The 27,205-nt window shown below is 33.6% G+C and overlaps 1 protein-coding gene across 14 annotated transcripts in view; it reads right to left on the bottom strand.

Moving 5' to 3' along the window:
- Positions 1-27,205, bottom strand: part of TCF12 (transcription factor 12) — a 422,204-nt gene that overhangs the window by 36,577 nt on the left and 358,422 nt on the right. For all 14 annotated transcript variants that reach the window (XM_058294251.1, XM_058294254.2, XM_058294255.1 and 11 more), the window contains 5 exons: positions 10,096-10,201; positions 8,897-9,036; positions 8,472-8,616; positions 8,092-8,156; positions 489-567 (listed from right to left, as the gene is read on the bottom strand). In XM_058294251.1, the coding sequence (XP_058150234.1) occupies positions 489-567; positions 8,092-8,156; positions 8,472-8,616; positions 8,897-9,036; positions 10,096-10,201 (535 nt within the window). The remainder of the gene's footprint in view (positions 1-488; positions 568-8,091; positions 8,157-8,471; positions 8,617-8,896; positions 9,037-10,095; positions 10,202-27,205) is intronic.

Genomic DNA, 27,205 nt, shown 5'->3' with positions numbered 1-27,205 from the left:
TATATATATAAAACAATAACTTAGTGAAGCTAAAAATAAAGGCTAACTAGTAGAAACAAAGTTTTTATCATTGAGCCTTATACATGATACATGATAAATGTGCAGAAGAAGTTACATATACTTTAAAATAAGTTATCTTACTTATTTTCTATGCTATCTAATCAAAAGTTTGGATTTACCCTCTTAGTTACACTTTACTTTCATCCCAATTGCCTAACCTTATTTTTATGCTATTATAACAATTGTTCTCAGAAATTATTTTAGGAATCAGGAGGGAAATAATTATATTAAAAACCTGCAGGTATTTTAATATTTCACAAAAAAAGAACTCAACAGGAAGGCTCTAGTTTAAATGCCCTCTCATAATCAAAATTTAAATGATTTTGTTCATGAATGTTTTATTGGATTTTATTGAAAAATAAATGAACTTAAAATATTTCCAAATACCTCCACACGTTATTAACTAGATAGATAAAACAAAAGCCTACCTGTGAGAGGTGAAGGTGATCCAACTGGAGTTGATGGATTTGACGGAAAACTACTGCTGGTATGGTCAGGAGAATAAATCTAACCAGAAAACAACAGAAAGACATGTATCAATATGTGATGAATAATAGCAAAAATATAAATTCATTGACATAGTATTGTTTTTATAATTTAAGATGCCCCATTCCAGAGACTCAGAGTCAAAAACTGTTTCATCAATGATTTGTGGATGTGATTCACCTCTCAGAGAGGTCTTTTGAAGAGGATATCATATACATCTGGCATTTGGCTAAAAGTTTCATTACAATACTTTATTCCATATTACCAAAAAAAAGTAACAGAATTTCATTCACGCTTTCCTAATGAAGCTGTAATTATTTAAAAATTCCTCTTAATTCAGACACCAAGGGCCCCTGGGAGGTCTCTTTTGGGACAATTTTAAGCCTTGACTAGCAAAAAAAAAATCAACTTCACGTCTCAGTACATAATTTAGGCATATAAAGCATTTTATATGGATAAACTGTGATCAAAGAGTTATCCAACAGAAACACTATTGCTCTGATTAAGCTTAGTGCCACAATAAACATAAAAGAAGCCCAAATTATGGCATATAGGGGAGCTCAACATTAGTTTTAAAGAAAGCATAATATTGAAAAAGTCAGACAAAATTTCACAATTTCAAAATTCTCTGCCCTTCTGCTTTTGTTTTGTTCATAGCATTTACATTATATCTCTAATTGTCAAAATTTGTTTATTATCTGTCCCTTAGTAAAATCTAAGCTCCAGAGGAGCAGGGATTTTGGCTTATTCACTGCTGCAGTTTGGGAGTCTAAAACAATGCCTGGTAAATGGCAGGGTTCAATAAAAATTTGTTGAAACAATGAGTGAGTACCATCATTGCTAGGAGTGCCCATCTGAGTAATTGTTTCCTGTCCTCGGTGTGTCCGCCTAGGTTCCATTTCTCTTTTACTCTTCTAGTTCCTTTAATGTAGTTTTCCTAAGAGTTCTAAACTCACTTTTATTCTCTATTTACCTGTTTTGATTTTTTTATTTTTTTTGAGGTACTGGGGGTTGGGGGATGAACCAGGGACCTCATATGTGGGAAGTCTGAACTCAACCACAGCTGCACTGGCTCCCCTAAGTTGTTTTCCCCCCTCCTCCCCCCCCTTCCCTGCTGTTATTGCTGTCTGTGTCCATTTGCTGTGTGATCTTCTGAATCTATTTTTCTTTTTGTCTTGTCTTCTCTAGGATTCACCAGGATTCAATCCTGGGAACCTGTGATGGGGAAAGAGGTTCCTTATCAATTGTGCCACCTCAGTTCCTGGTCTCTGCTGCATTTCACCTTGACTCTCCCCTTTTGTTCTGTCATCATCGTGCTGCATAACTCGCTTGTGCAGACACTGGTTCACTGTGTGGGCACTCAGCTTGCTGCGCGGGCACTCAACTGCAACGCAGGCACTGGTTTGCCGCATGGGCACTCGGCTTACCGCACGGGCACTGGCTCACCACATGGGAACTCGCATGGGTATTTGGCTTGCCACATGGGCATGTGGCTCACTGTGCAGGCACACTTTCTCTTCTTTTTCACCAGGAAGCCCTAGAGATCGAATCCGGGTCCTTCCATATGGTAGGCAGAGGCCTTATCACTTCAGCCACATCCACTTCCCCTGAATCGGTTCTTATGTTTGGTTTTGCTAGTTGGTTGTTTCCATTTTCCTTAAGAGGCACCGGAAACTGAACTCAGGACCTCCCATGTGGACAGCAGGCGCTCAACCGCTTGAGCCACATCCACTCTTCTGTTTTAACTCTTGGTAATATAATTTGTAAATTATCTGCCAGTGAATGACTCCTAAGTTGACATCTCTATACTCAAATTGGTTGCTGAACTTTTCCATCTGGACAGGTTCTTTTCATTTCAAGCTCAGTATGTCCAAACCCAAACTGCACCACCACCTCCAAGCTTCTACTCATTCAATCTCTACTCTTCTGTTTCCTCTCCCTCAACCAGCAGTACCATCCTTTTAGTCACGCAAACCACTCTTTCTTTTCCTCTCCCTTGCGTTCCTCTACCCATCCTCTCTGTAGATACCAAAACCCATTATTTTCTATATAATGTTTCTGGGGAAGACATACTTTATTCTCACTGCCATGACATTACTTTAAGCCTTTGCAATAACATGTGGAAGACTCTTTATGTCTTTATATTTCTAGTTATTCCCTGTTCCTTTCATCCCATACATACTTGCCAGAGCTATTGTTCTAATGGGTTTTGAACAGATGAACCCCATGCAGAGCTTCCTGTTGCCTACTAAACAAAAAGTGACATTTGATTTTCCTAATATTGTTACAAATAATATAATTTTCTACCTTATAACCTACTTATAACCTTATGTACCCTATCTTACTATCCAAACAAAATTTTTTTTCCTTTTTCTGAACATAGCCTGTCTTCCTTTCTGAAAGCTGGTCTCTTGTCTCTTGAGGGAATTCTATTCTATTCTAGAATTCTATTCTACATAAAAGCATAAAAACTCAGTTCAAATACCTACTCATTTAAATGTTATTGCATGTCTTTTACACCACACTATGCTATGCATTTTCATTATTTGTCTACTTGTCTTTATCTTCTCTCCTTGACTGTAAGCTCTCTGAAGGCAAGGGTTTTATATTGTTCTACTTTGTATCTATCACTATCTGGCATTGTCTTACAAAAGTAAATGCTCAATATATATATTTTTAAATTAGAGGGATTAAAGTTTACTTGAAATTTACTATAACAGTTTTTGATAAAAAGTAGTGCTTAATAAATGATATATCCTTAATCATAGTATTTATTTAATGGGGTTCATTTTTCTCTGTCAACTCTGCCACTACAAGTAACAATCTCTAAGCACATCAACAACTGGTGACAGCTCCTTGATCTCAAAGAAGAGGTTGCCCTACTTTACAGCCATATAGGTCACTGCCTTTTAGCAAAACGCTCTGATGCTATATGTAAAATATATGTGAGCTTTAAAAAAAATCACTGATTATCAGCGGAAGCAGTATTACAAATACATGTACCAAATATAAAATCAGTATAACCCGGTATTCTTTACAAAAGCAACTTTTGTAGTTGTACAATAAAAGTCTTTTTCCTACTCACTCATCACATTCCCTGGTTCTACTTTCTGAATTAAAGTGATGACAGACAGAACTGTTATCAATCGTTTCCCTGAATTTATAAATAGCCCTGCTATAAGACATTTCTTGTCTCTTTTACTTACACAAAAAGAATACACATATAGGGGAAGCAAGACCAACACAACGTCAAAAAAAAAAACATGACCATATGACCATACAGCCTTTTGGATCAAGATAATTTCATTAAACTTCATCTCTGCATATTTATTCTATTATCAAATCAAATGCAAATTATATTATTTTATAGAGATTGATGGCTACTTTAAGAAATTCCAAATGCAAGGCTTTATCTGGCAAAGAGCACTCTAAATCAAGAATACATTTCTTTTTGGACTCTCTGGCCTTAAAAAACTCCTCCAATGGTGTTTGAAGGAAGAAAAAAGAAGAAAAAAAGTCAGTCACTTAAAAAATAGGGGTGGGAGTGATTTAGAGTCTGGAACATAAACACAAAGTAGGAACTCATTCTGCATGCAGTCCATGGTCCTTGTACTGTTAAATGACCAATGATGAATAACTCCCAATACCTTCTGCCAGGCTTAAACGGTAATATGCCTCATTTTACTGCAACAAATGAGGCTCCTCCTCCTATCAGTCACGGTCCATTCCAATCAGCAGGGTGCCAATAAGCCAGAGGCTAATGAAAAGGGCCTCAGACAAAAAAGAAACAATGGAGAGCTCCCAAGCCCAACCCTGGAACTGTGAGCCCAATTTTTTAAACACTACAGTGCACATTTCAGTTAATCTTTATTATGCTAATGTTATTGAGTCTAAGGAACAAAGAAACTTATTTCATGAATTACTTTTAAACGTCAACTTCCCTGAATTTTCTTTTCTTTTGTTAGAGACTACTGACCATTTAACTAACCAGATTAAAACACACACACGCATACACACACACACACAATCTCACACATAAAACCCCTCCTTGCTCTGAGGTAGAAATCAAAACATAAATTATCACAAAGAAGTCTGATATAATCAACAAAGTTAAACAGTTCTCCTGTTTGATCTCTTCTAAATTAAAGACCAAGTGTTTTGATATGGTATTAGGCATTGAAATAAACCAGATGTTTCTTCCTCTATATAACTCTCCATGGGCACAATCTTAAAGGGTTTTTGTCTGGCAAATGTTCAGGGAAACACATTAGAAACGGCACGAATACCCAGATTTTCCTATCCTTCTATCTGCCCTAGTTCATTATCTAAACTAATGCATAATCCACAGGGCTTTGGGAACTTTGTGTAAATACTTTTCATGTACAATTCTCTTTCTTGCTATCCTGAGATTAAGACCACAATTATCCAGGCTTAAACCTAAAATAAAGGAACCTTTGCAAATGCATTATCTGGCCTTACATGTTTAATCACATAGTATTCTGCATGTTCTTTAATACCTAAACTGAAGAATAAATGTTGTACCCTCTGATGTTTCACAGATGAAAGACCTTCTAAGACATATATCAGACAACTGGGGAACTAGAAACAACTTCTCATGAAAACAGCATTGTGTTTCTCCTTCTAAAACTAGATACATTAAAAATCTCACAGTCTAAAGAACTTAAAATTTCAAAATAGTAATAATCATTATTTCTATGGATCTGTAAAATTCTGATATGTACATAAGTCTCAAATGTAATCCTCATTTAAGTTCCTTCTCCTCATCTAACCTTTCCTACCCCTGGACAATGCAATCTTTTTGTTTTCATTACATTTTCAGAGCTAAAGTAAACATATATTAAAGTGAATGTGAGTCTGTAATGAGAGTTAGAGAAAGAATGTGCTTGGGGAAGGTGGCCGGGTGGGGTGGGGTGGGGTGGGGTCAGCAGATGGGTTGAAGGAAGTGATTTGAAGTGTGCTCACTATGACATGAAGTGATGGAGCAGATGGAATGCATCACCATGAGCTATGACAGAAATGATTTATGGAATGACCTGGCTGCTCCTGCCTATTAACAACATAGGATGACAGAGCTGAGTTTCCTTGACAACCAAAGCCCACCCACTAACTAAACATTTCTTCCCTGGCTTCTACTCACAGTAAATTCGGATTTTCTTTTCCAAATACCAGCCTGGCTTGGCTAGTGTGCTAGTCATGATATGGGAAAATATTTGTGGACTTGATGGGCTTCTGAAAATGAGCCTGAAGAGCCAGGGAGAACATCAGAAATTCTTGCCTGTCTATATCCCAAGGTTCCTTAACAAAAATTTTGCTTGAATAAAATAAACAAAAGACCTTTGGGGGAAAAAAGCTTCCCAAATAGGTTATATTTTTAAAAATTGCCTACTTTTCAAATTTCAAATGCTATTTTCCCCCTTACATATGATATATCTGTTAGAAGATTCTCCCAAAATCAGTAGAAGAATATGGCAAGCCAACCAAATACTTGGGAGCCACTCAAATTTAATAATATAGAATAATCTTCTTCCCAAACAGGAGATTTTCATCAGGTGGATATGATAATACTTGAAAAAGCTGAGGCAATCCATTTTAATCCTCATCAACACCTAGTAAGAAAATGGTCATTATAGAATTGCCCTTTCTGTACATGTGAAGCAGGGGTTAAGAGCACAGAGTTTGAAGCTAGTCAGATGGGAGTTCTAATATACTTGGTCTTCACCCTTACTGGCCTTCTGATCCCAAGGGCAAGCTACTTAATCTTTCTGGGCTCAAGTTACTTAACCTTTTAAACCTTAGTTCCTCATCTGTAATCTGGGGATAATAATGCCAACCTTACAGGGTTTTCTTGAGGATTAAATGAAACAAGGCATGGAAATGCTTAGTATAGTGCCTAGCACTTAGTAAGCATTCAAACTATAGGTCTGGGTGTTTTGTTTAGTGTTTTTTTGCTATTATCATGATTATTATTTTTATATGATCTAAGACCAAATTCAACAAACATTTACTGAGACCTGTATTTTGTGCTGAGCTCCACTAAGTGGTAGGTGAATTTGACTTGGCCTCATTTCTCAAGAAACTCAGTGTAGAGAAAGTTTTATTTACAGAAACAATATACAAAGAGGTTTATCTCCTTAACTGTTCAACAGTTGCTTCCTACTACTCACACATTAAAGTGCTCTGCCTTCCCTAACAATAGCCACAAATGTGTTTGACAGAGTTAATCACACTTCACAGAAAATGTAAGGCAACTCTTTCGGAATTCTAAGAGGCATATTGCTCAGAAGGAAAGAAGAAAGAATGAATGAAAAGCCTAAGGAGAAACTTCAGAATGTAAAGTCTTCTTTTAAAGAATTAGATTGGAATCTTGGCAGATTATTGATAAATAGGCTCCCACTTCTAGTTTTCTTTTGCAATCAAATGCAGACTATACTATTTTAACTTTAATGTTCTGAGAATTAAAACACCATCATTGTTTTGTCACTAATGTCCTGAATGGACGTAAACCAGTTGATTAGGGAAATACTATGAGATTTCTTCAAATCAGTTTTACTCATTTTAGCTTGAATTCTTCAATAAATCTTTAAGAAATCTGTTTTTGCTTTGTTTTGTTTTTTTGGGGGAAGACTCATTTCCTGTCTCCTGAATCAGCTATAGTTGACTGTTCCCCTCCCCCCTCTTTTTTATATATAAAATGTGTTCCATCTTTGAAAATTCCTAGAAAGCCATTTCATTCTCTGGAACGGAAGATTTATTCTTGGTTCCATCTGACCTATCTTCAAGAGCCACTAAGTTTCTGTTTAAAACTAATAAATAGGCTTACTTATTATTATTATTATTTTTTAAAGATTTATTTATTTATTTAATCCCCCCCCCCCCGCCCCTGGTTGTCTGTTCTTGGTGTCTATTTGCTGCGTCTTGTTTCTTTGTCCACTTCTGTTGTCATCAGCGGCATGGGAAGTGTGGGCGGCGCCATTCCTCGGCAGGCTGCACTTTCTTATTTTTCATGCTGGGCGGCTTTCCTCACGGGCGCACTCCTTGCGCGTGGGGCTCCCCCACGCGGGGGACACCCCTGCGTGGCAGGGCACTCCTTGCGCGCATCAGCACTGCGCATGGGCCAGCTCCACACGGGTCAAGGAGGCCCGGGTTTGAACCGCGGACCTCCCATATGGTAGACGGACGCCCTAACCACTGGGCCAAAGTCCGTTTTCCTAGGCTTATTTATTTATCTCAGTAATTTGTGCTTCAGATGAAAAAAAGCCCATGTTTCTCTTTCTTCTATTAAACCTATTCCATTAAAACAAACACAGATATTTTAAATAGAAGTTAGGAGGATGGTTTTTGTGGGGATGGCGTGAGAAGGTGCTCTTGTGCCAATAAAAACTGAGAATGGTTCTAAATGAATAACAAAGTCAAACCTGTTGTAACTAAACCCTTTTAACTATAACTTGTACCGTCCACAAAATCTAATAACTACATTCAGTACTGTAAAATTCATTCAGCAGAATATGTAAAGTTAATACTCACAGATGCCAATGCCTTTCCAAGTGCATCACCTGTCTGTGAACTTCCAGCAGCATTCCCTCTCGTTCCTGGATATTTCAAGTACAGAAACAATTCAAGAATATTAGCAGGCAAGCATGCTTTTTAGCATTCAACATTATTTCAAGGGTGTTCTCTACTATAATCTCACCTCTGACACAATAAACTAGTGCACATACCACATGTGTTGTACTTAATAAGCTAAGGTGAAGATGAGCTTCTTCCCAGTTTATATATTTATGAAAATCAAAACCCCTTTTTTCCCCTTTCTTTTTTAAAATTCAATACTAGAAAATATATGGAAAGATATGGGATTCAATGAAAATCCCCAAATCAAGAGATTTCACATCCCTAAAAAACCTCACCTAGTATGCTATCTGAGCCATTGATGGGAGGAGTGTGTGAGGCAGCAACATAAGGTGAACTGCTGGTACTGCCTCGATGGAAGCTGGACATTGGTGGAAGACTCGTGTTTATATCTGTTGGTGAAACTGAGTGTGGAGGATAACTCTAGAGAGAAGGGGAAAGAAACACGATCTATTAAATACATTTTCTGAATAATACGCACATACAATCGAACTACTTTAACAAATTTAAAAGAACTCTACAAGTTAGCAAAGAATGCTACTACTGTCATTAACTTTTTAAAACAGCATGCAAAATACAATAAGCCTGAAAGTACCACAAACTTCAGAAGTTTCAGCAGAATCAAACTTTGCATTTGTAATCCAAAAAGAAACATAAGTGAGGACAAAGTGTTGCTGCACCCTAGTTATGGGTAATAGCCTACCAAGCGGTCATGGGAATGAAGGCTGCCGTAACTACTGGATTGAGACATGTGGGAAGTGGAGGTCCCCAGAATTCCACCAAACCCAGGCTGGCTCATCCCATTTGATGAACTCCAAAGATCAGAAGAATTATGGGTCCCATCTAAGACAAAAAGAGAAATATAAAATTTTCCTTAATTTTTTTTTTATTTTGAAGATCCTATAAAAATTCAAAGGGCATCCAGATATTTTTACCTCCCATTTGTAACCTAGCCTTCTACCTAATTTTCTTCCCTCCAAGCTTTAAAATTATTTTAAAAGAAAGTATAAAGTTTTATAGATTAAACTGTGGTAGATAGTAATATTATAAACATCTTCAGAAATTTTCTGCATGATTTTTCTGTAAACCCACAACATCTTTAATTTAAAAATCTTCAGAAGGTCTAAGTTCCTATCAACAGAACAATAAAAACCCCAAATTTGGAGACAGGTTGGATTTAATTTTTGGTTAGAACGGTAAATGGTAACCCAGAAATACATAGAAAATCTTAATTGCATAAGAGGCAATTTATATTATACGAACCATTCTGAAACTGTGGAAGAAAGAAGTTTCTCCAATAGCAAACCTAAATACTTGATAATAACTGTATTATAGTCAGCGTCCTAATGAAATGTGTCCACAATGACTTCACTCACCAATACAAAGTCAAGGAACTCTGTACATCAATTTATTGCCCCTATAAGTATATGCCTGCCATAGTCTAAAACAGGAAACCAAATAAGAATGATTTGCTGGACATGAATTAAAGGAAATGCAATATTTTTCTCTCTTACCAAGTCTTACTCTGTTCAATGAAATTCTCTCTATATTTATATTGGTAATTTTAGATACGATATGAGTCTGTAATTTAAACAAGAAACTAGAGCTATGAGCAAGAGCAGCTCTACCTATTTTCTTCAACACTCTTGAAGACCTTCATACATTTGATCAATACTGGATGGGCATTCCACTAATTTGCTGGATAATCCAACTAGATTGCAGTCAGCAATAAACAGCACTAGAAAACTCTAAAGCTAAATTTTAATTTACTTCATTCAAAAATACCTACATAAATAACATCTGAATTCCTGTATAATACTCTCTTCCCTCACAAATTAAAATATTAACTAAGGAACAACAGATAATTGCTGTAGTATTTGACAACTATTTGGCAACACTTACCTTGCATGAAGAAAGTGCTAGCAAACATACTGGTTGGTGGTTTGGGAGATGGATAACTAGGAGATTCACGGTTAAAGTCATCTGAATTTGGGGATGGTGCATATACCTTAAAATTAGACAGTGATATAATTAAAATGTAAATTAATATCAAATTACTTATATAAAAGGAACTCAACATTCTATAAAGTCTATATAAAGAAAGGACTACCCCTAGTTACAGAATATTGTCTAAACCAACATAACTAATGTCTAACTTGGTTTCTACCTACATGTTTGTTTTTAGCAGATTAGAGAAAAATACCACTCTAAATATCCCTGTAATTACATTTTAGTATGACAATTATATCAGATAGAAGGATAAAGTCACAAATATTGACTTTGCTTACAAAACACCAATTTCAAATGGACTCATGATTCAAAATCTGATGAAAGCAAACACCCTTTGAATCAAGCATGGAATAAAATGTGGGTTCATAAACTAATTCTTGTCACTGCTTTAAAATTTATCAAATCAAATAAAAGTTATATTACATGCTGCTTTCCTTTATTACTCTTAAAAGGTAACCACAAAAGGCACAATGCAATTATTCAGAAATGTCCTGAACTTTGTAGGGTTAGCAAATATATTTAAAACAAATTCTGCTGAGTTTTAATTAATTCATTTTAAGCAAAGTTTCAAGTCTGGCACAGTTTTAAGAACATTTTTATTCCTCTGGAAAACGAAGTGGGCAGTCAAATAACCCTACTGATCAAAACATGATCAAACTATTCTAATGATGGCTCTAAAACCAAGAAGGAAAACAAACAAATAAATAATATTCAAGATAATGTATAAACCAGGACTCAAGGTGTTATTTACAAAAAGAACAGGTGTCCTACTGTGAGTGCAGCATGTGAAATAAATGATGCCATTTGTTTCAGTTTCATGAGATGATAGCCACTCAACTTCATTGCAACATAAAAATCTTAGGTGTTCACTTAAGTAGAAGAGTCCAAGTGGTTAACTTATTAAAATATAAAACATGTAGAAAAATCATACAAATTTCTGGAATGACACACAAGAAACTTAAAGTGGTTTTAGCTCTGGACACAGAATTGGGAAGGACTTTTAACTTCTTACTTTATGCCTTTCTTGCACATTTTGTATTTTCGCTTTGGACATATATTTCTATACACAAAGAAAAAAAAGTTGGGGAATCACACCAAGAATAAAACGGGAACCAAGTTTTTTATTCATAAAAACTATCGAACATATTAATTTTTTTCTCTGAGGCACTAACTAGCTGTAAAGGCCTCCAACAAATTACCTAACCTTCTGGAGATTCAATATCCTCATTTGTAAAATGGTGAAAAAACAGTATCTGAATCAGATGGTTAATGAGAAGAGTAGATGAGATAACACACATAAAATGTTTAACATAGTGCCTTGTACAAAGTAAGCATTCAATAAATATTAGCTAACCTTATCATCATTCTAACAGGAGCAATTATGCTGCTAAATATAGCTTCTGTTCAGTCCTTGAATTCTGTTTCTCATAGTTTTTGTCTGACTTGATTCCATTTAAATTCATACTAAATATAAGGTAGAAAATTGGTGTTCACTTCTCTTGCTAGTCTTGATAATGGTAGCACAGGTGATTTTAAAAATTAATTGACATTTAGGTTAGTTTCCTAACTTTCACTTCTCAGAGGTAAAAACACATCTTTGGTACCTGAGAAATTTGGGATAAGATGTATTACCAAGAATTACCACAACAGGGGAATAAAGTAGATACAAAGGTTTATTCACTATACATATTAAAGATATATTCTAGTTTAAAGCTATTTCATAAAGATAGTGTTAGAATAAAGTAATTGGGTATATTAAATGTGTTTGGAATGTATTATACAGATTGACAGACAAGTAGATTTTAGAAAAGGAACTTTGTACTTTTTTTCTTTTAATCAAGTTTCAGCCTCTAAACTTAGCCAAAACTAAATGTCCTCTGCCCTCTTTGCATATAGTTTTACCCAAACTAGACTGAAACCACAACCAATGAAAAAAAATAGAGTAAATCCACACTTAGCCAAAAAATACAAATGATGATAAAGTTTAGTAGACAGCATCAGAACATATGCTTTTTATCAGAAATGCTTATTATACATTCCATCATTGATCTGAAAGTATAAAATAGAAAATTCTCTAGCTCCATTCCAGTTATAGACTGAAAGGTATGTAAGCCTCATAGTTGAAATGTATTGAGAAAATCTGGTTTTGATGTTTCAAGTTTCACACACACACAAAAACAAATAATTTTCAGTTTAAATTTGTACATTATGTCAATTTATATTTCTTTATCCTTATTTCCATTCAATTCACCATACTCCATACAAGAAATACTTTAAATATTTAAATGCTTACAATTATAACAGTAAATCAGGGGATAAATCTATATTACAGATTTAAAAATTGTCTGCTGTCAAATAAAAGTGATTATGCAGATCAGATAATGGTTATTAATCAATGGCAATCATAGAAACAAGGAAACAAAAATAAGCCATCCAAAGGAAAGGAGAAGACTTGCCTATCCTTAGGTAAAAATTTGGAAGCTGTACCGAGAAAACAGGGTTCATTTTAGAGGTAATCTTTTTATATGTTAGTCTTTATAGATGGACTTTTAAAGGATAGCTCTTATTAATTAAAATGGTAAAACCCTAAATTCCTATAAGTTTACCATTTATTTACTAATGTAAGTTAAAGTTTTTATAAGAATAAAAATGTTTTGAAATACATGGTTCTCAAAGAGGCCCATCTAACAGCATTTCGAACACAGGCCATGTAACTTTAATTTTGGTATCTTAAGCATAGCTTGCAAAAACAGAGATGCAATGTTATGAAGCAGCAGTTGTGCCAGTCTTGATTTTTCAGATCAAAGAGTTCTTGCGGCAAAGCACAACTGATGTGGTCTCAAGGGCTTTATTAACTCCAGATGTGGGGAAATAGTCAGCCAATTCCACAAAAAGAGCAAGTCTCTTTTAGTTACAATCAGTACTGCCCACAAATTAAAACCAGGCTGCTTATGTCATCTGATCACCTGCACATAGATGCCAGTTTTTTTCTAGATAATGATCTAATCATACCTTTAAATCTCAAGTATGATTTTATCACAACAAACAATCTAAAATTAAGAGACAGGAATATGTACGTTTTAACATGATTAAAATGTACCAGGGGCCAACCTATTTTAAAGAGAAACAGAAAAAGGTGCAATTAAGTTATTTAAGGCGGTCTATTAATATGTGGTTAATACTTAGAATTTTCTTTAGGATTGTAGCCTCCATTTCAGAATGTCAGGTCACAGGTAGCTATCATGTGTTTCTCTTTCTTACTGTGCAAGCACTTGTGTTTTCCTCTCCAGGAATTGCAGAGAGAAATTTTGAGCGTTTGGTGAATAGAACCATAAAGTTTATTCCAATTTGAAAGAATATAACTGAAAATCTAATAGACATTTCCTTCTCACTGTTAAGTCTGGTTGAAAAGAACAAACCACATTAATAACTTGAATGTCCTCATCCCACCTATGCCAAACTTACTTTTTAAAGAGGAATAGTGTACTTAAGGATGAGTTTTACAATTATTCTTCACAGTGATTACACACTTATCCTTGGAATATGTTAGTTCATACAACCAATTGGAGTCAAATTGGCAAAGAAAGATTTCCTTTTTCCTGCTTGGATGATTCAGTCTAGTCATGTGGATACTCCCAATTCAGGACGGACCACTCTCTGATTAGCTCTAAGAGGCTGGAACCTGTGCACTGTGCTCCTCCTTTCCGTGCATCCTCCTCCCTGTAGTTAATACTGGAAACATCCATGTGAGGTGGGAAGGCATAATGATTTTCTGATAATTACTGTGCAAAGAGGCAAGGAATAGATGCTTTTGCTAAAATTTTACTCTCCCCACCCCACATTTGTTCTGGTCACATTCAGTGATAAAGTTATAAGAATGATGTCATTCACTGTGCTTTTTAAAATAGATCCATAGCCTGGGTGGTAGCTGATAATTTTAAAATTTTCAAACGATATGGGGATGAGTAGGGGATTTTCTTTAGTCTTTGAGAATAGCTATATATTCTAATTAAGACATCCATCCATAGAAAATGAGAGGAATGGTTTAGATCAGTGTTACTCAATAGTTTCTGTGGTGATTGAAATGCTCTATATCTGTGCTGTACAATACAGTAATCATATGTGACGAATGAACACTTGGAATTTGGATAGTAAGACTGAGGAAATAAATTTTTAACTTAATTTAAATAAGCATGTGTGGCTAATGTTACTGTATTGAAGAACACAGACTTGGATCACTCCCCTTACGTAGAAGTTTAAAATTAAGCAAATTATTTGGAAAGAAATACTCTAGGATTCTCATATGCTTCAAGGCCTAAGTAAACCAAAATCAGTTCTCAAACATTTTGAAAACACCTTCACCTACTGTGGAGTGAACATAGATGGAGACGCTCATCCATTTTTCTAAAAATGGTCTGAAACAGAATTACCAAGATACTACTAGCTCTTTTGTCAAGATGGTCTGAATAGCAGTTCTCGTTTACATTCCAATATGTTCAACAGCATTAAATACTTTAATCCATGCTAACACGGGACTTCCACTATCTAAAAGGCCTTTGCTAAGAATAAATTATCGTCAGCACAATCTACCTCAATTTACCAAAATAAAACACATAATTGTGTTTCACAATTAAAATACGATATTATATTTAGAAACATCCACTTAATTTACCTCATGTTTTATATAATCACACTTGTATTAAACAACAAAAATTTTACAAGATCTAGCTGAGTACCTAAAACCTGGGGGAAAAAAGTCTAGGGTCATTGGAAAATAAAAAAACCCCAACCTAAATCAAACCCTTTTATTAAAAACTGATTAAGTCCTCGGGCCTATAATAAAAAAAATATACACATATAAGGACTAGGATTAAAAAAATAAGAAAAACTGTGTAATTATTTTAAGCATTTATTTTTTCGTGTCTAAATGGTTGCTGATTAACAGTAATGTACCTAAACAAGAGCTTTTTACTATTTCTGGATTTTGTGGTATCTAAATTTAGGAAAAAGGCTGTTTAAAGAATAGTAAATAAAAGCTTTTGTTGTAATAACTATATCCATTCAGATAAGAATGCTAGGTAGGTATTCTAAAAGTTAAAAACAAATCTTTAACCTAAAAGGCGAATTTTTCAAGTTACTGAAATTTAGGTCTTCCCACTTTCCTTATTCCTTCTTCAATCAAAATTAAAACAAACCCCAAAGAAAAAGACACCAAAAAACTTTAAATAAATCTATGAAACAAAAGTCTAATTTAAGAATTTTCCAATATCTATGAATAAACAAATGTCAGATTTGTTACATATCAATACGTTTTATATTTTAATATTACACAACAGCAAACTGTGTTATAAAGGCCAATTTACTACTAGAATTTTTAACTTCATTCCAAGCCTAAAGAGGAACATATTTGGATAATTAGAGTACTAAAGTATGACAAGAACTGAAACTACAAGGCATCATAAGGCAAAGTATCTTAAGTACAAGGACTGACTGAGGGACATAAAGACATCTCAATGGAAGATTCTTTTTACCTAAATAGTCTGCTAAAAACACAACTGGAATTTCTATAAAAGGGATAAATATATGTTTTCAAGAGTTTCCTTTTACAACAGTTTCCTAAATAAAAGAACCAATATCTTTTTCCATGAATTTCCAGAGACTAGTTTAGAGGTAAAAATAAGGTAAAATATCTCTTCTAAGAATAATAAGAAAAAAAGAATTCCAGTTTTTGATACCAAGCCACTCAAACTCAATTACTTCTTCTGCATGAATAACAACTATAATTGAATAATAGTTTTTAATTGTGGTGGAAAACTCCCTTAGGTAAATCAAGCACAGTTTTATGAATCTTAAAATTAATATCACCGGACATATTCCTGGCTCTCTCCTGTCACTGCTATCGTTTAATTCAGTCTCAATATTTTCCCCTGAGAGATAAAAATATGGCATTTTTAAGGGACTGGGTTTGAAACTTGTTTGCGAGGATAATATACTGAACAAATCAATGAGTGTTACTTCTTAGTTACTGACATTTTAAAGAAATTTAGATCTAACAATATAGAACTTTCAACTTGTTCATGAACTAGTAGAAAGGGACATACCTTTTGCTCTAAAACATTAATAAGGTCAATTGGTGACAACATACTCTCCTGGCAGATGCTCTAGTTTTAAATCACTGGTAGTTGTACCCACTTGAATCAAGAAAAGAAAACTTTTTTAGTCTCATACTTCATAGTCTCAAGGAATTTTTGGTAAAGAGAAAAAAAAGCTAAAGTCCTGGTCATTCAATGTCTTTAGCATTCTATCTTTAGAGCATGCTTAAACGACTTCATGTTTTCCCTTTCATAAAAATGTTAGATTTAAGTCAACTGGACCCACAGACAGACTTGGCGTTAAATTTAATTTAATTGTACTTTCTTCTTTCCTGTTATCTAGCAACAAATCTCCAACCAAACAGAAATGCAGCTCTGTTTGGTTTCTGTGCTTTTATTAAGTGAAAAAATGTTTATTTGAAAAATATGTCTTAGAATTACTTACAATGCAATTTTAGCTAGCTACTTGCTGCTCCAGTTCTTATAGAAGAACCAATGACTTGGGTAGGTAGGAGTCAAAAACATGCTTAAACCAATTTTTGGCACAGTGAGTTCCAGAGAAGAATAAGCCTGTTAGTCTAATTTCTTGAGTTTTTAAACATATGTAGAATAGTTTTGAATGTTTCATTTTGAATATTAAAAAAAAAAAAAACCAAAAAACTGCTTGACTGACTACATCAATTAGTATTCATAAAATTGTTATATTTTATATGAAAGATAGATTTTTTTCTTAAGAATGTCCTTGTATTTTTGTAGTTACATTTTCTTTCCAGAGTAGTATATTCTGATAAAAGTGGTAGTAAGGATGAACTTTGACCCTTTGCCAAAGAGACTAATTTACCTGTCCTGGGATGATAAAATTGAGAAAACCTGCTCTCGGGAGACAGACCTGAGTTCAAACTTTGACCCTGCATTTTAACTGGGTGGGACATAAGCAGGTAACTTCGGTTCCCTGAAACTCACTTTGCATATTTATAAAATGAAGAGAACACTTAGCAACAGCATTGTTAAAGAGAAGTGAGATAAATATATTAAAATTTCCCAGCCTAGTTTCTGGCCTTTAAGATCATCTTAGTTCTTGTCTCTTCTTTTCCAGATTCTGTCCAATGAAGCACAACATTCAAATTTTGTTTCTACCTTGATCTTTAAAACTTGGATTTCTGTGTTGTCTTTCATAAACTAAAATAATTCCCTGATACAATTCAAAAGAGCATTATGTCTGTACTTGCTACAATTTTTATACCTGGAATACTCTGGAGCATCTTCAGCTCAAGGCCTAGAAAATGGAGGCTGGTAAGATCAGAGGAAGGTTCAAACTCCAGAATCCTCAGGGTGAAGAAAACATGGGAATTCTCTCCTCCCCAAAACTTTCCTTTCCTTTACCTTTGAGACTTTCTACCTTTCTGTATAAAGGAGACAATTTATTTATATCAATGAGAAAACTGATCGCAGACCAAGTTCTTTATAAATAAAGAAACTCAGATACCCATTTTCCTTGCTATTTTTAAATCATAAAATAGTGTAATATTCAAAATAGTTTTAATTTCCTATTTGTTACAAACACATATTAATACCTTATAGTATGGTACAAAATATAGCTACACAAAAGCTACACATGATAAAGAATATTAATTCCTTTTCAAATAGTGGTGAAAATAGGGTTAACATTTTTGGCTTTTCTTTTCTGGACATATATGCCCAAGCTTGTTATATCTCCAACACTATAATACTGGTCACATAACCTTAGGTAATAAAACGAGATAAAGCTCTTTTCTGATTAATCTGTCTTTTACTAGAGTCTTATAATGAAAAGACTCCAAATACTCCTAAATATATGGAATCAACTTGAAACCTAAACAAAATAAAACATCCTGATTTAGAACAGGACTGCTTAGAATTCTTCACTTTCTCTTACGATGCCTTATTTATTGGATGTTAAAAACAAAATCAATGTGAACTCATTAGCATTTTGAAATAAAGCAATAAAATGGGATTAAACAGTAAGCTTTAATTTTACCTGTTCACCAAAAAAGAAAAACTATATAAAAATCCCATAACTCAAGTATGTTTCACTTATAGTTTAGTATTATTAATAAAAAGTGTGAGTTTTTAATATAAAGCATTAGACATTTCCCAACACATATGGAGATGAAATATTTAAAATACTATTTGAATAATCTAATTATGTAGTTCATGATTTTCTTACTGATGAGTTATTAGAGAATAATTAAAATAATTAGAGGCGTGTAAAAGTAAAATATGTATAAGACAAGGGCCTTATATTTCAGAGGACTAAGACAATATATCATCTCTTTATGAATTTTTCAAGAACGTAAAAGTCACCTTTGACCTATATCAGGCACAGGCTATCAATTTTCGGGTTACATTTTTCTACCATACCAGTTATGCCATCGACTATAAGTCTGAAAATACTTAATACCATCAAAGCTGTCGCCCCATCTCCAAAGTAGGACAAAGAGAAATAATACTGTAATAGAGTGATCTGTGCTCTTGAAAGGAAAAAATCTAAACTTAATTTGAGTTACAGTCTCTCTGCTCCAGGGGTCTTGTATAATTAATTTTACTGAACTAACACACACACACATAAACACACTCACATACCATTCTCAGACTGTTTTAGTTACAGATACAAAAGAAAAATATTTTCACACTTGAAAGATAGCTGGTAAGGAAATTATAAGGAGATAAAGAAATTTCACTTATATTAACTATCTAAATTTACCTCACCCATTCTCTAAAGTTCTGTATATATAGGCAGCTTGAACACATACTTTTTAATGAGTTTAAGGATATTTTGGTATGATTATTATCCTAAGAAAACTTACCCACAAGTTTACAAACACTGGTCAGAGACCAAGGAGGCCAAGGCAGCCCGAGAATGAAAAAATGCTTCTATTAGTTCTCACCAACCCAGGTTTATCCATAAGCTACTTTAAGATATTTTCAAGTGGTAAAATGGGAAGGGAAAAACATATCTGATTTTATACCTATCTTAGAAGAATGTAATTAAAAGAACCATTAATATTAAAAATGGATCAACCCCCAAGCCAAAAAAAAAATCACCAGAGCCATATGCATTTAAAAAGACACCTGAGGGGGGAAAATATTTTAAAATATTGAGGAGGAAAATACCAAATTTTCTGACATAAACCAAGACTGTTCTTCATTAACATAACATTTTTATAATGCTTAACAAGCATCTTACAAAGGTAACTCCTATCAAATTTTCCAGAAGTTCATGTTCTTCTTAGAATATACAAAATCCTCTAAGGTTAATATTTTTGCAGACACATACAATATTAAGTAATTAATTAAAACAGATAAGTATTGCTTAGCAATACAGAAAAGTATTATTTTAAAATACCTAGCCATGTGCTTGCTATAAATTGACCAGAAATACATTCTTTGGAAAATGTATAAATGCATTCTTTGAAAAACAGTGATTTATTTTATGAAATCTGTACAGGGTCAAAATTCTAGTTTGATTGGAAACAGATGGTATCCCAGTAAAGTCAGGCTCTGGATCTGAAACTCCAAACAGGAAATATGGCCCTTACTAGCTGACTGCTTCCCTAATCATTCCCAGAGATTCATACTTGTTATTTTTATAAATATCCAAGATGACTTTTAACTTTTCCTTCCATTTATAGAGCACTGAATAATCCTCGATATATATGTGTGTATATATAGGCATATATTATATGTAGATTTTATGTTTATAATATAGAAAACATTGAAATAAATGTACTTTCAAGCTCATTGCTCATAAAGAGATCAAGCTAAAAATAATCCACAAATTCAAGTTTAAAAAATAAAAAGCCAACAACTATTACGTAACTGTTTCAACAACTTTACTGGTGTTTCTTACAAAAAATATACAAAAATTAAGTGTACTGCAGAAAAGAATAAAACTAAACTACACACGTTTTAGTAAAAAGCAATTAATCTACACTGCTTTCTGTTAAACAAACCAGTTAGAAGCTATATGAACAAAGAAAAGGCTTACCGTTTTCCCATTGTAGTAATACATCAAAGAATTGCTGCCCATTCCAGGCACAGGATAAGCACAATACATGTTGATTTTGAAAATCTTACTGTTTGCAGCTAATACAGACAGCTTCTCTCGAAGACATACATCCACACAGCCAAAGAGAGTTAAGTTTTCAGTACTATGCGTCCACACATGGATCTACTCAAAAGGAACTTATGCAAAATAGGACTGAACCAACTCACAGAGCACAGAGGGAGGGATTATGCTGTAAGTAAACTTTCGATTTCTATCAATTCCTTACAGTGGTGAAGATTATCAATAAGAAAAACTTTCGGGTATTTCAAGTATTAGAAAAAAATATGTCACAAACGCTTAGAGAAAAAAATGCTACAGTATCCTGGAGATAAATAGCCCAAGGAATTATTAATTTTGTCCAGTATATATAGACTACAAAGGAAGGCAAACTGACAGATCTTCTGCTAATCTATTTTTTATTTTAATTAAATTAGAGTTCTTGTAGAAGTGAAAACCTAGCTTACTGCACCTCTAGCAGCACTACCATCTGGCATGGTCTAAAGTTGCTTCCAACTTTGATAAACACAGGATCAGGCAATCAGGAATTGGAAACACTGAATCATGTATAACAAGAAGGATCTAGACAGTTAAGCCTTGTACAAAATCATTTCCTGGAGAAAGCAGACCTATCATGTAAGTACCTCTTAACTAGCTAAACAAATGATAATTCATTTTTTAAATTACAAAAATCAATTTGAAAAATTTTTGAAAGGAACATATTTCATGAAAAAGTTCAGTTCAAAATCTCAGAAAAAAAATCTTAAAATTATCTCTTTAAAAATGGAAACATTTAATAATGTAGATTTTCAATTATAAAACTACTCGAATTCTTTATTTACTATACCAAGTAAGTTTATAATGAACTGTAATCTTCTAGAATATCTAATATGTATTAAGCAATTCAGTAATTAAATAGAAAAAACAAACAAACAAGGTTTTGTTTTCCTTTATGTAAAGTGTGAATGGTTGGTGTGTATACAGACCAAATGTGTACTCTAGCTGATAAAATAAATAAGGTTTCTTTCTTAGTCTTTCCTTCAAGTTCATTTTTGTTATTAAGAAATACTTTGTATATTCATATTTTTATGTTAATGCTCAATTACTCATCAAGAAAATAATAATCAATGTGGGAATAAATCTCATAGATTTAAAAAATTCATTATACTTAGAAGTCAAAAGGTTTTAGACACTGTCTGCAAATATATGTTTCTAATACACACACACACACACACACACACACACACACATTTTACTATTTAAATTTTCTCCAATTTTGGTAGGTCAGTGTGGATTCTAACCCCCAAAATAGAATACCAACTTTTCTTATGTCTCATTTTCCCCCATCAAAAACCTCTTTGTACTATTTCTTCTCTCATGCCTTGTAGGCTCTAAGAGGACCATGCTAATCATAAGGGAGCTTACAAGCTGCAAAAAATATACATCTCTCCTTTTTAAGTCACCTTTCATAAAGCAGAAATCCTCTAAGAAATATGCTAGGAATATGTTCAAAGGGACCCAAAATCCCATTCTTATGAAACATATTGATCAAATTATAGCAGTAAAAGTAAATCATACAATAAGGCCAGCAAACTGCACAATGTTTTAAAAGCTGATGGTATCGGACAACAATAAAACCTCCCCACACTCTCCAGATATAGAAAAGGCTAAGCAGCAGCTGCAAAAGAACATCACTGTACAGCAGACTATTAAAATGCCAGTCTGCAGAGTGGTTTGTAACTTCCTCCCTCCTGAGAGACCACAAAGACCCATTTCAATCCTTAGAGAACTGTGTAAAAAGCTTTGATTTACAATTAACAATGCCATGCTTTAAAAACCATTCAAGTAAATTTTAGTCTTTCATAGGCATGGTCTTTCTCTACTGACAGAGCAACTCCTCTAAAAAAAGTAAGGAAAATCAACCATCTAGAATAAAATTTACCTTTTTAAAATAACTTAAAAATCAGAAAAACTTATTTTTGAACAGAAATTGAGAAGGACTGGGGGTGTGGGTAGAGCTAAAGAATCGACCATACTTCAACATTTTCTTCCGGCAATTATTGTTACAACCAGAGAAAACTTTTAAAATACTGGTTAAAAAAATCATCTGGTATAGTTAAACTGATTTCTCTGGTGCTTGATCAGTGCTGTCTCATAAAATGAACATAATATAAATTCAACTAAGCAATCTTGGCTATTAGAGCACAATGATAATTTTAATATTTAATTTTTCATCATCAATTCTTTATTCTAGAGGCAATTATGATATTCCAAAGGGAATAAATCAGGTAAAAAAGAAATTAAGAGTAAAGCCAAGTGGTATAATCAATCCTCTTTCACTGTTCAAAAATCCTTTTATTAAGCAACTGGATAAGATTTGCTGTTAGACCTGACCCTGAATGGGAAACATAACAGTTTCTAAATAGAGTTAACAATTAGTTAAAAAGCTTTTGTTTCTATTTTTAATTTCCCTCTCTCAAAAATAAAGTTATAAAATCAAGTGTTTCTATCTATTAAATCCCACTCTCCTGAAAATACACATCAGTTCTTTGATGTACACTACTATTTAAATTGAGAGTCGAGGTCAAAAATCTAAAATACATAATACATAAATTAAATATATAATATTTATATATTTAATAGATAATCAATATTTAATCAATATTTATATATTTAATATAAATCAAGACCCAAATAATGTTAATTAAACTCCTTCCTCAACAATAGTAAGTCATCAAGAAAACTGGGATCAATCTGAATAAAATGTTCCCATATTCTACTTCTATGCTATGGCAAGGTTTAAGTTTGTCACCCCAAAATACCATCTTCTTGAAGTGTGCCTTACTGAAAGAAATTAAAATGGTTGATATAGACAGTTATTTGCTTTATCACAAGTACAAATTATCTTCTATGATACATTCTATTCTCTTTCTAAAAAATACTTCTTGAAAAAAATTTAACTTAATCTATACAACAGCTGCAGGACATTTTTTCTCCTAAGGAGAATCATATTACAGGGAAAAAATGCATATAGATGAATCAAGTGCTGTTCTAGTCAACGCAGTTGTTTAATCTTTGCCTTTTTTTTTTTTTTTTTTTTAAAGGAACATGTCAAGGGTTAATCCTGTGACTCAGTCTGACAAAACGAGTCAGCTGGAGACAGGGCCAATTTTTAAAACCTGATTTCAGACTGATACACAGTCTGCATAAGAGCACTGTACTGTCATGCACTTTTTATCCTGAATTGCTTCCACTCACAATTCTACATAATCACTTGTGTTATCTAAGGTTATGTGATCTGACTCAATATTCACATTACCTAGGACAACAACTAAAAAAAAAAGCCACCAAATTTTATAGTAAGTGGGCATTGCTGTAGACATCAGCAACATGATTACTGAAAATGTCAGAGAATCCTAAAAAAGATATGACATGAGCTACACCATCATTTATTAGTAAACTGACTAATAAAGTTACTAATTTCTAGTTTAAGGATTATTCTATTTCACTGGTTTTCAAATATGTGTCTTTTCCTCCCAAATATTTCAGGATGTGATGTTTATTACCAATCCAACAGTCATCAACAACAGACCCAAACTAGATAAGGCTATGATGTGCTTTGCCTAAGCAACTTACATCTTTACTGAAAATTTATGAAAAGATGTACAACTTCAGTGTAAATTTCAGATTCCCAGGCATGATTTCCTTCCTCCTCATTTCTCTGTTAACTGAGAAAAAGACAGATCTTCCTTGATGGACTTTACAGAATTTCTTTTGATTATCCATGCAGTATTTTTTCTTCTTCAGTATTTTAAAAAAATCTATTTTATTAGCTCTTTTTTAATCTGCTATTTGAATCACTGTATCTGTAAGCAAAAATGTTTCAAGAAGTGACAAAATTCTAAACAGTTCAAAAGAAAATTTTAATTTAACATCTTAATTTTAATTTATACATTTTGAATTAACTACTGAAGACTGCTTAATAGTTAATTTTATTGTACATTCTTCTTCTAATATAAACAGGCAATATTAATATTCCAGTGTCCCAAAAGACTAGAAGATCTGGCTGGAAAAGTAAATTTAAAATTCACTCATAGGATTCCTCATGACAAGTTCCAAAATTATTTCTAAGTGAATCAATTCTTGGAAAACAGGCTTTCAGAGTGGCAAGCAAAGCCAAACAAAGTTCACATATGAATAATTCTACAAATGAATTCTAAAGGATGAAACTCAGAAAATAACAGAGCATTGGCTGCAAGGGAGTTGGGGATGAGGACAGATTTAAGAAGGTGAGAGAACATACAAATGAGTAGATTCTATGCAAAAACCCCTTTCCAATGCCATCTCTTTGTTATTTAGCTTGTATAGAAATGATCTGTGGGTGAATATTGTCTACAAAAATATGTGGTATTTTAGTAAGCCTGGTCTAGCAAGATAACCCCAAATTAGACACTAAAATCGTAGGTTTTCAAAATGAACATTATATTCAAATTTTTCTAGAAAGTGCTGCTTTGTAAATAAGTCATATCTAAGTACTTTTCTAAGTCACATCTGGTCTTTTTCAATATCCTACATTTCAGAAAATTTAGTTTTGCTATCAAGAAAACAAGAATATGAAGCTCTGGTGAAATAATGCATCCTCTCAAACTACCCATTTAAATTCAATATATATTTAAAGTAACAGTGCTATTTGATCTGAAATCATATAGTGTGTCTTCTAATTCAACAATATTACTCTCATTTTGCTGATATTTATCCACCAGTAAACAGGATTACAATTATTGTCTTTTTACTATATAAAAATCTTTTAAAAAATCAGACTTGATTCTGTGATGTTTACTCAGATGACACTCCACAGAATGAACATTTACTGGTTAACTATTCTAACTATGCCTTAGCTATGAACACCTTCATTTTATATAAACCAATAATCATACTTCTAGTGGATAATATTAAAGGTAAATCTATGTTTTGGTATACAATTTATTAGAATATTGGTTGGGAATGAGGAAGAAAATCAACGAGTGCACATACAGTTCTTCCAGGAGAGTAAAAACACCTGCTAAAGTTTACTTACCAGATCATCTATCTCAGACATAGAATAACAAAATTTCTTACTGTCTCTTTACAAAAAAGCCAAGTCTATCTTGAGTTTAGAAATGTCTACCAAAATAGAAAACATCTATCTGTATGTATAGCCAATGGAAACAATTAGCTGTATAAAGTACATTAACAGGGCAACAAACCACTTGTTTAATTCCCCTTTTGACAACCATATGACTACAAAGAGGACGTATATAAACAGCCATACCACCTGAAGGAGAAAGCAAATAAATCTCTTTCTGAGGTAAATAAATAATATCCCTCTGATATCAACACGAACAGGACAGGTCATACAAAGCTTCTAAAAGGCAATCATTAAACACCCCTTCAAACAAGACTGAACTATAATTACAGAGAATATGTAAAACCTGAAGCAAATTGCACGTTTCTTTTGATCACAAACTCACAGTGACAAAGCAGTTTTCTTTGAAATCTTAAAAGGAGGTTGTATGTTTCCCTCTGGCCTAATAATTCCTGCATCTCCCTGGCTGTCTGTTTTCTCCCCCTACATGAACTGCATTTTGTCACTTCTCATTTACCACTTGAAATAATACATTAAGAGAATCATTAACTATGTTGCAACTTGATAATTTTCCTGCAGATGGCTCTATAATCACAGGACTGCCTAATTGTGTGTGTGAGCATAAAGAAATGATGACAAGGACTCCCAGCTTTAAAAATTCCTCAATAAACCAGCACTTCTGAAGAGCTTTCAAAACTGGGACAAGACTTAACACTACTGATTTATTAGGCAAGCTAAAAACAAAACAAAACTGCAAGCTAACAAAGCTATTATTTTAAATCATCTGTAGAAAGTAAACAATTTTTGTGAGTCACAGTCTTTGATAGTTGGTGCTTAACGAAGGTGCCACTCATTTTTGTTTCTTCTTCTCTCCTATGCAATTTTTTTCCTTCTGAGCTGGAAAGCACCAGATCTTTCCAATTTATGAGACATGGAGCACCACCAAGGTTTTCTTTTCTATCTTGATTTTATTTTTAAAGCCACCTAAAGTAACATCTGCATCTTAGCCCAGAGCCATTTCAAAAATCTGCAATCTGACGCTCTAAATAACATGTACATTATTTGTCTCCTAATCGATAGTTATGTTTTGGTAAAAATTCTTGCTGGTGGTAGTAATTTTTTAAATACTTTACATCTCCCAAATAATTAAACTTTGACAGCCTCTAATTTGTAATGACCAGATAACAAACCGGAGTTCATTTTAACCATACTCACTGGAAGAAATCATGCAGATACTGCTTTTATGAAAGCAGGTATTTTAAAAGAATGGTTTCTTATAACTAAATTCTGATGACTACTCACAACAATAGCCAAATAATATTTCATTTGAAAACACATCTGAGGAGGGTAGAATACAATGTAGGTGATAGTGTCGGTGGTGTCTTTTCAACATAAAGCAAAATAAAATAAACTCCATTTAATATTTATTAGCCTTCACTATTACAGGCAATGGGTCGCCCCAACAATGATAACTGTCTTTCACCATTTGATTGGGAAATGGACACAAAATTAATTTTTCTGTGTATTTACATCACATGCATTAGCAGCAGAAGGGCAGAAGCATGCTTCCTACCTCATCAGTACTTGATCTAATCTGAGATTGGCAGCTCTGATTCCAAAACGCCATGCAGTCATACCTTCTAACGCAAAAGAGCACTGGACTAGGAGTCAGGAGATAGGGAACCTGGATTTAGCTCGGCC

The sequence above is a fragment of the Dasypus novemcinctus genome, chromosome 3 (genome assembly GCF_030445035.2).
Source record: "Dasypus novemcinctus isolate mDasNov1 chromosome 3, mDasNov1.1.hap2, whole genome shotgun sequence".
Lineage (NCBI taxonomy): Eukaryota > Metazoa > Chordata > Mammalia > Cingulata > Dasypodidae > Dasypus > Dasypus novemcinctus.
This window is presented reverse-complemented; position numbering and strand designations above follow the sequence as displayed.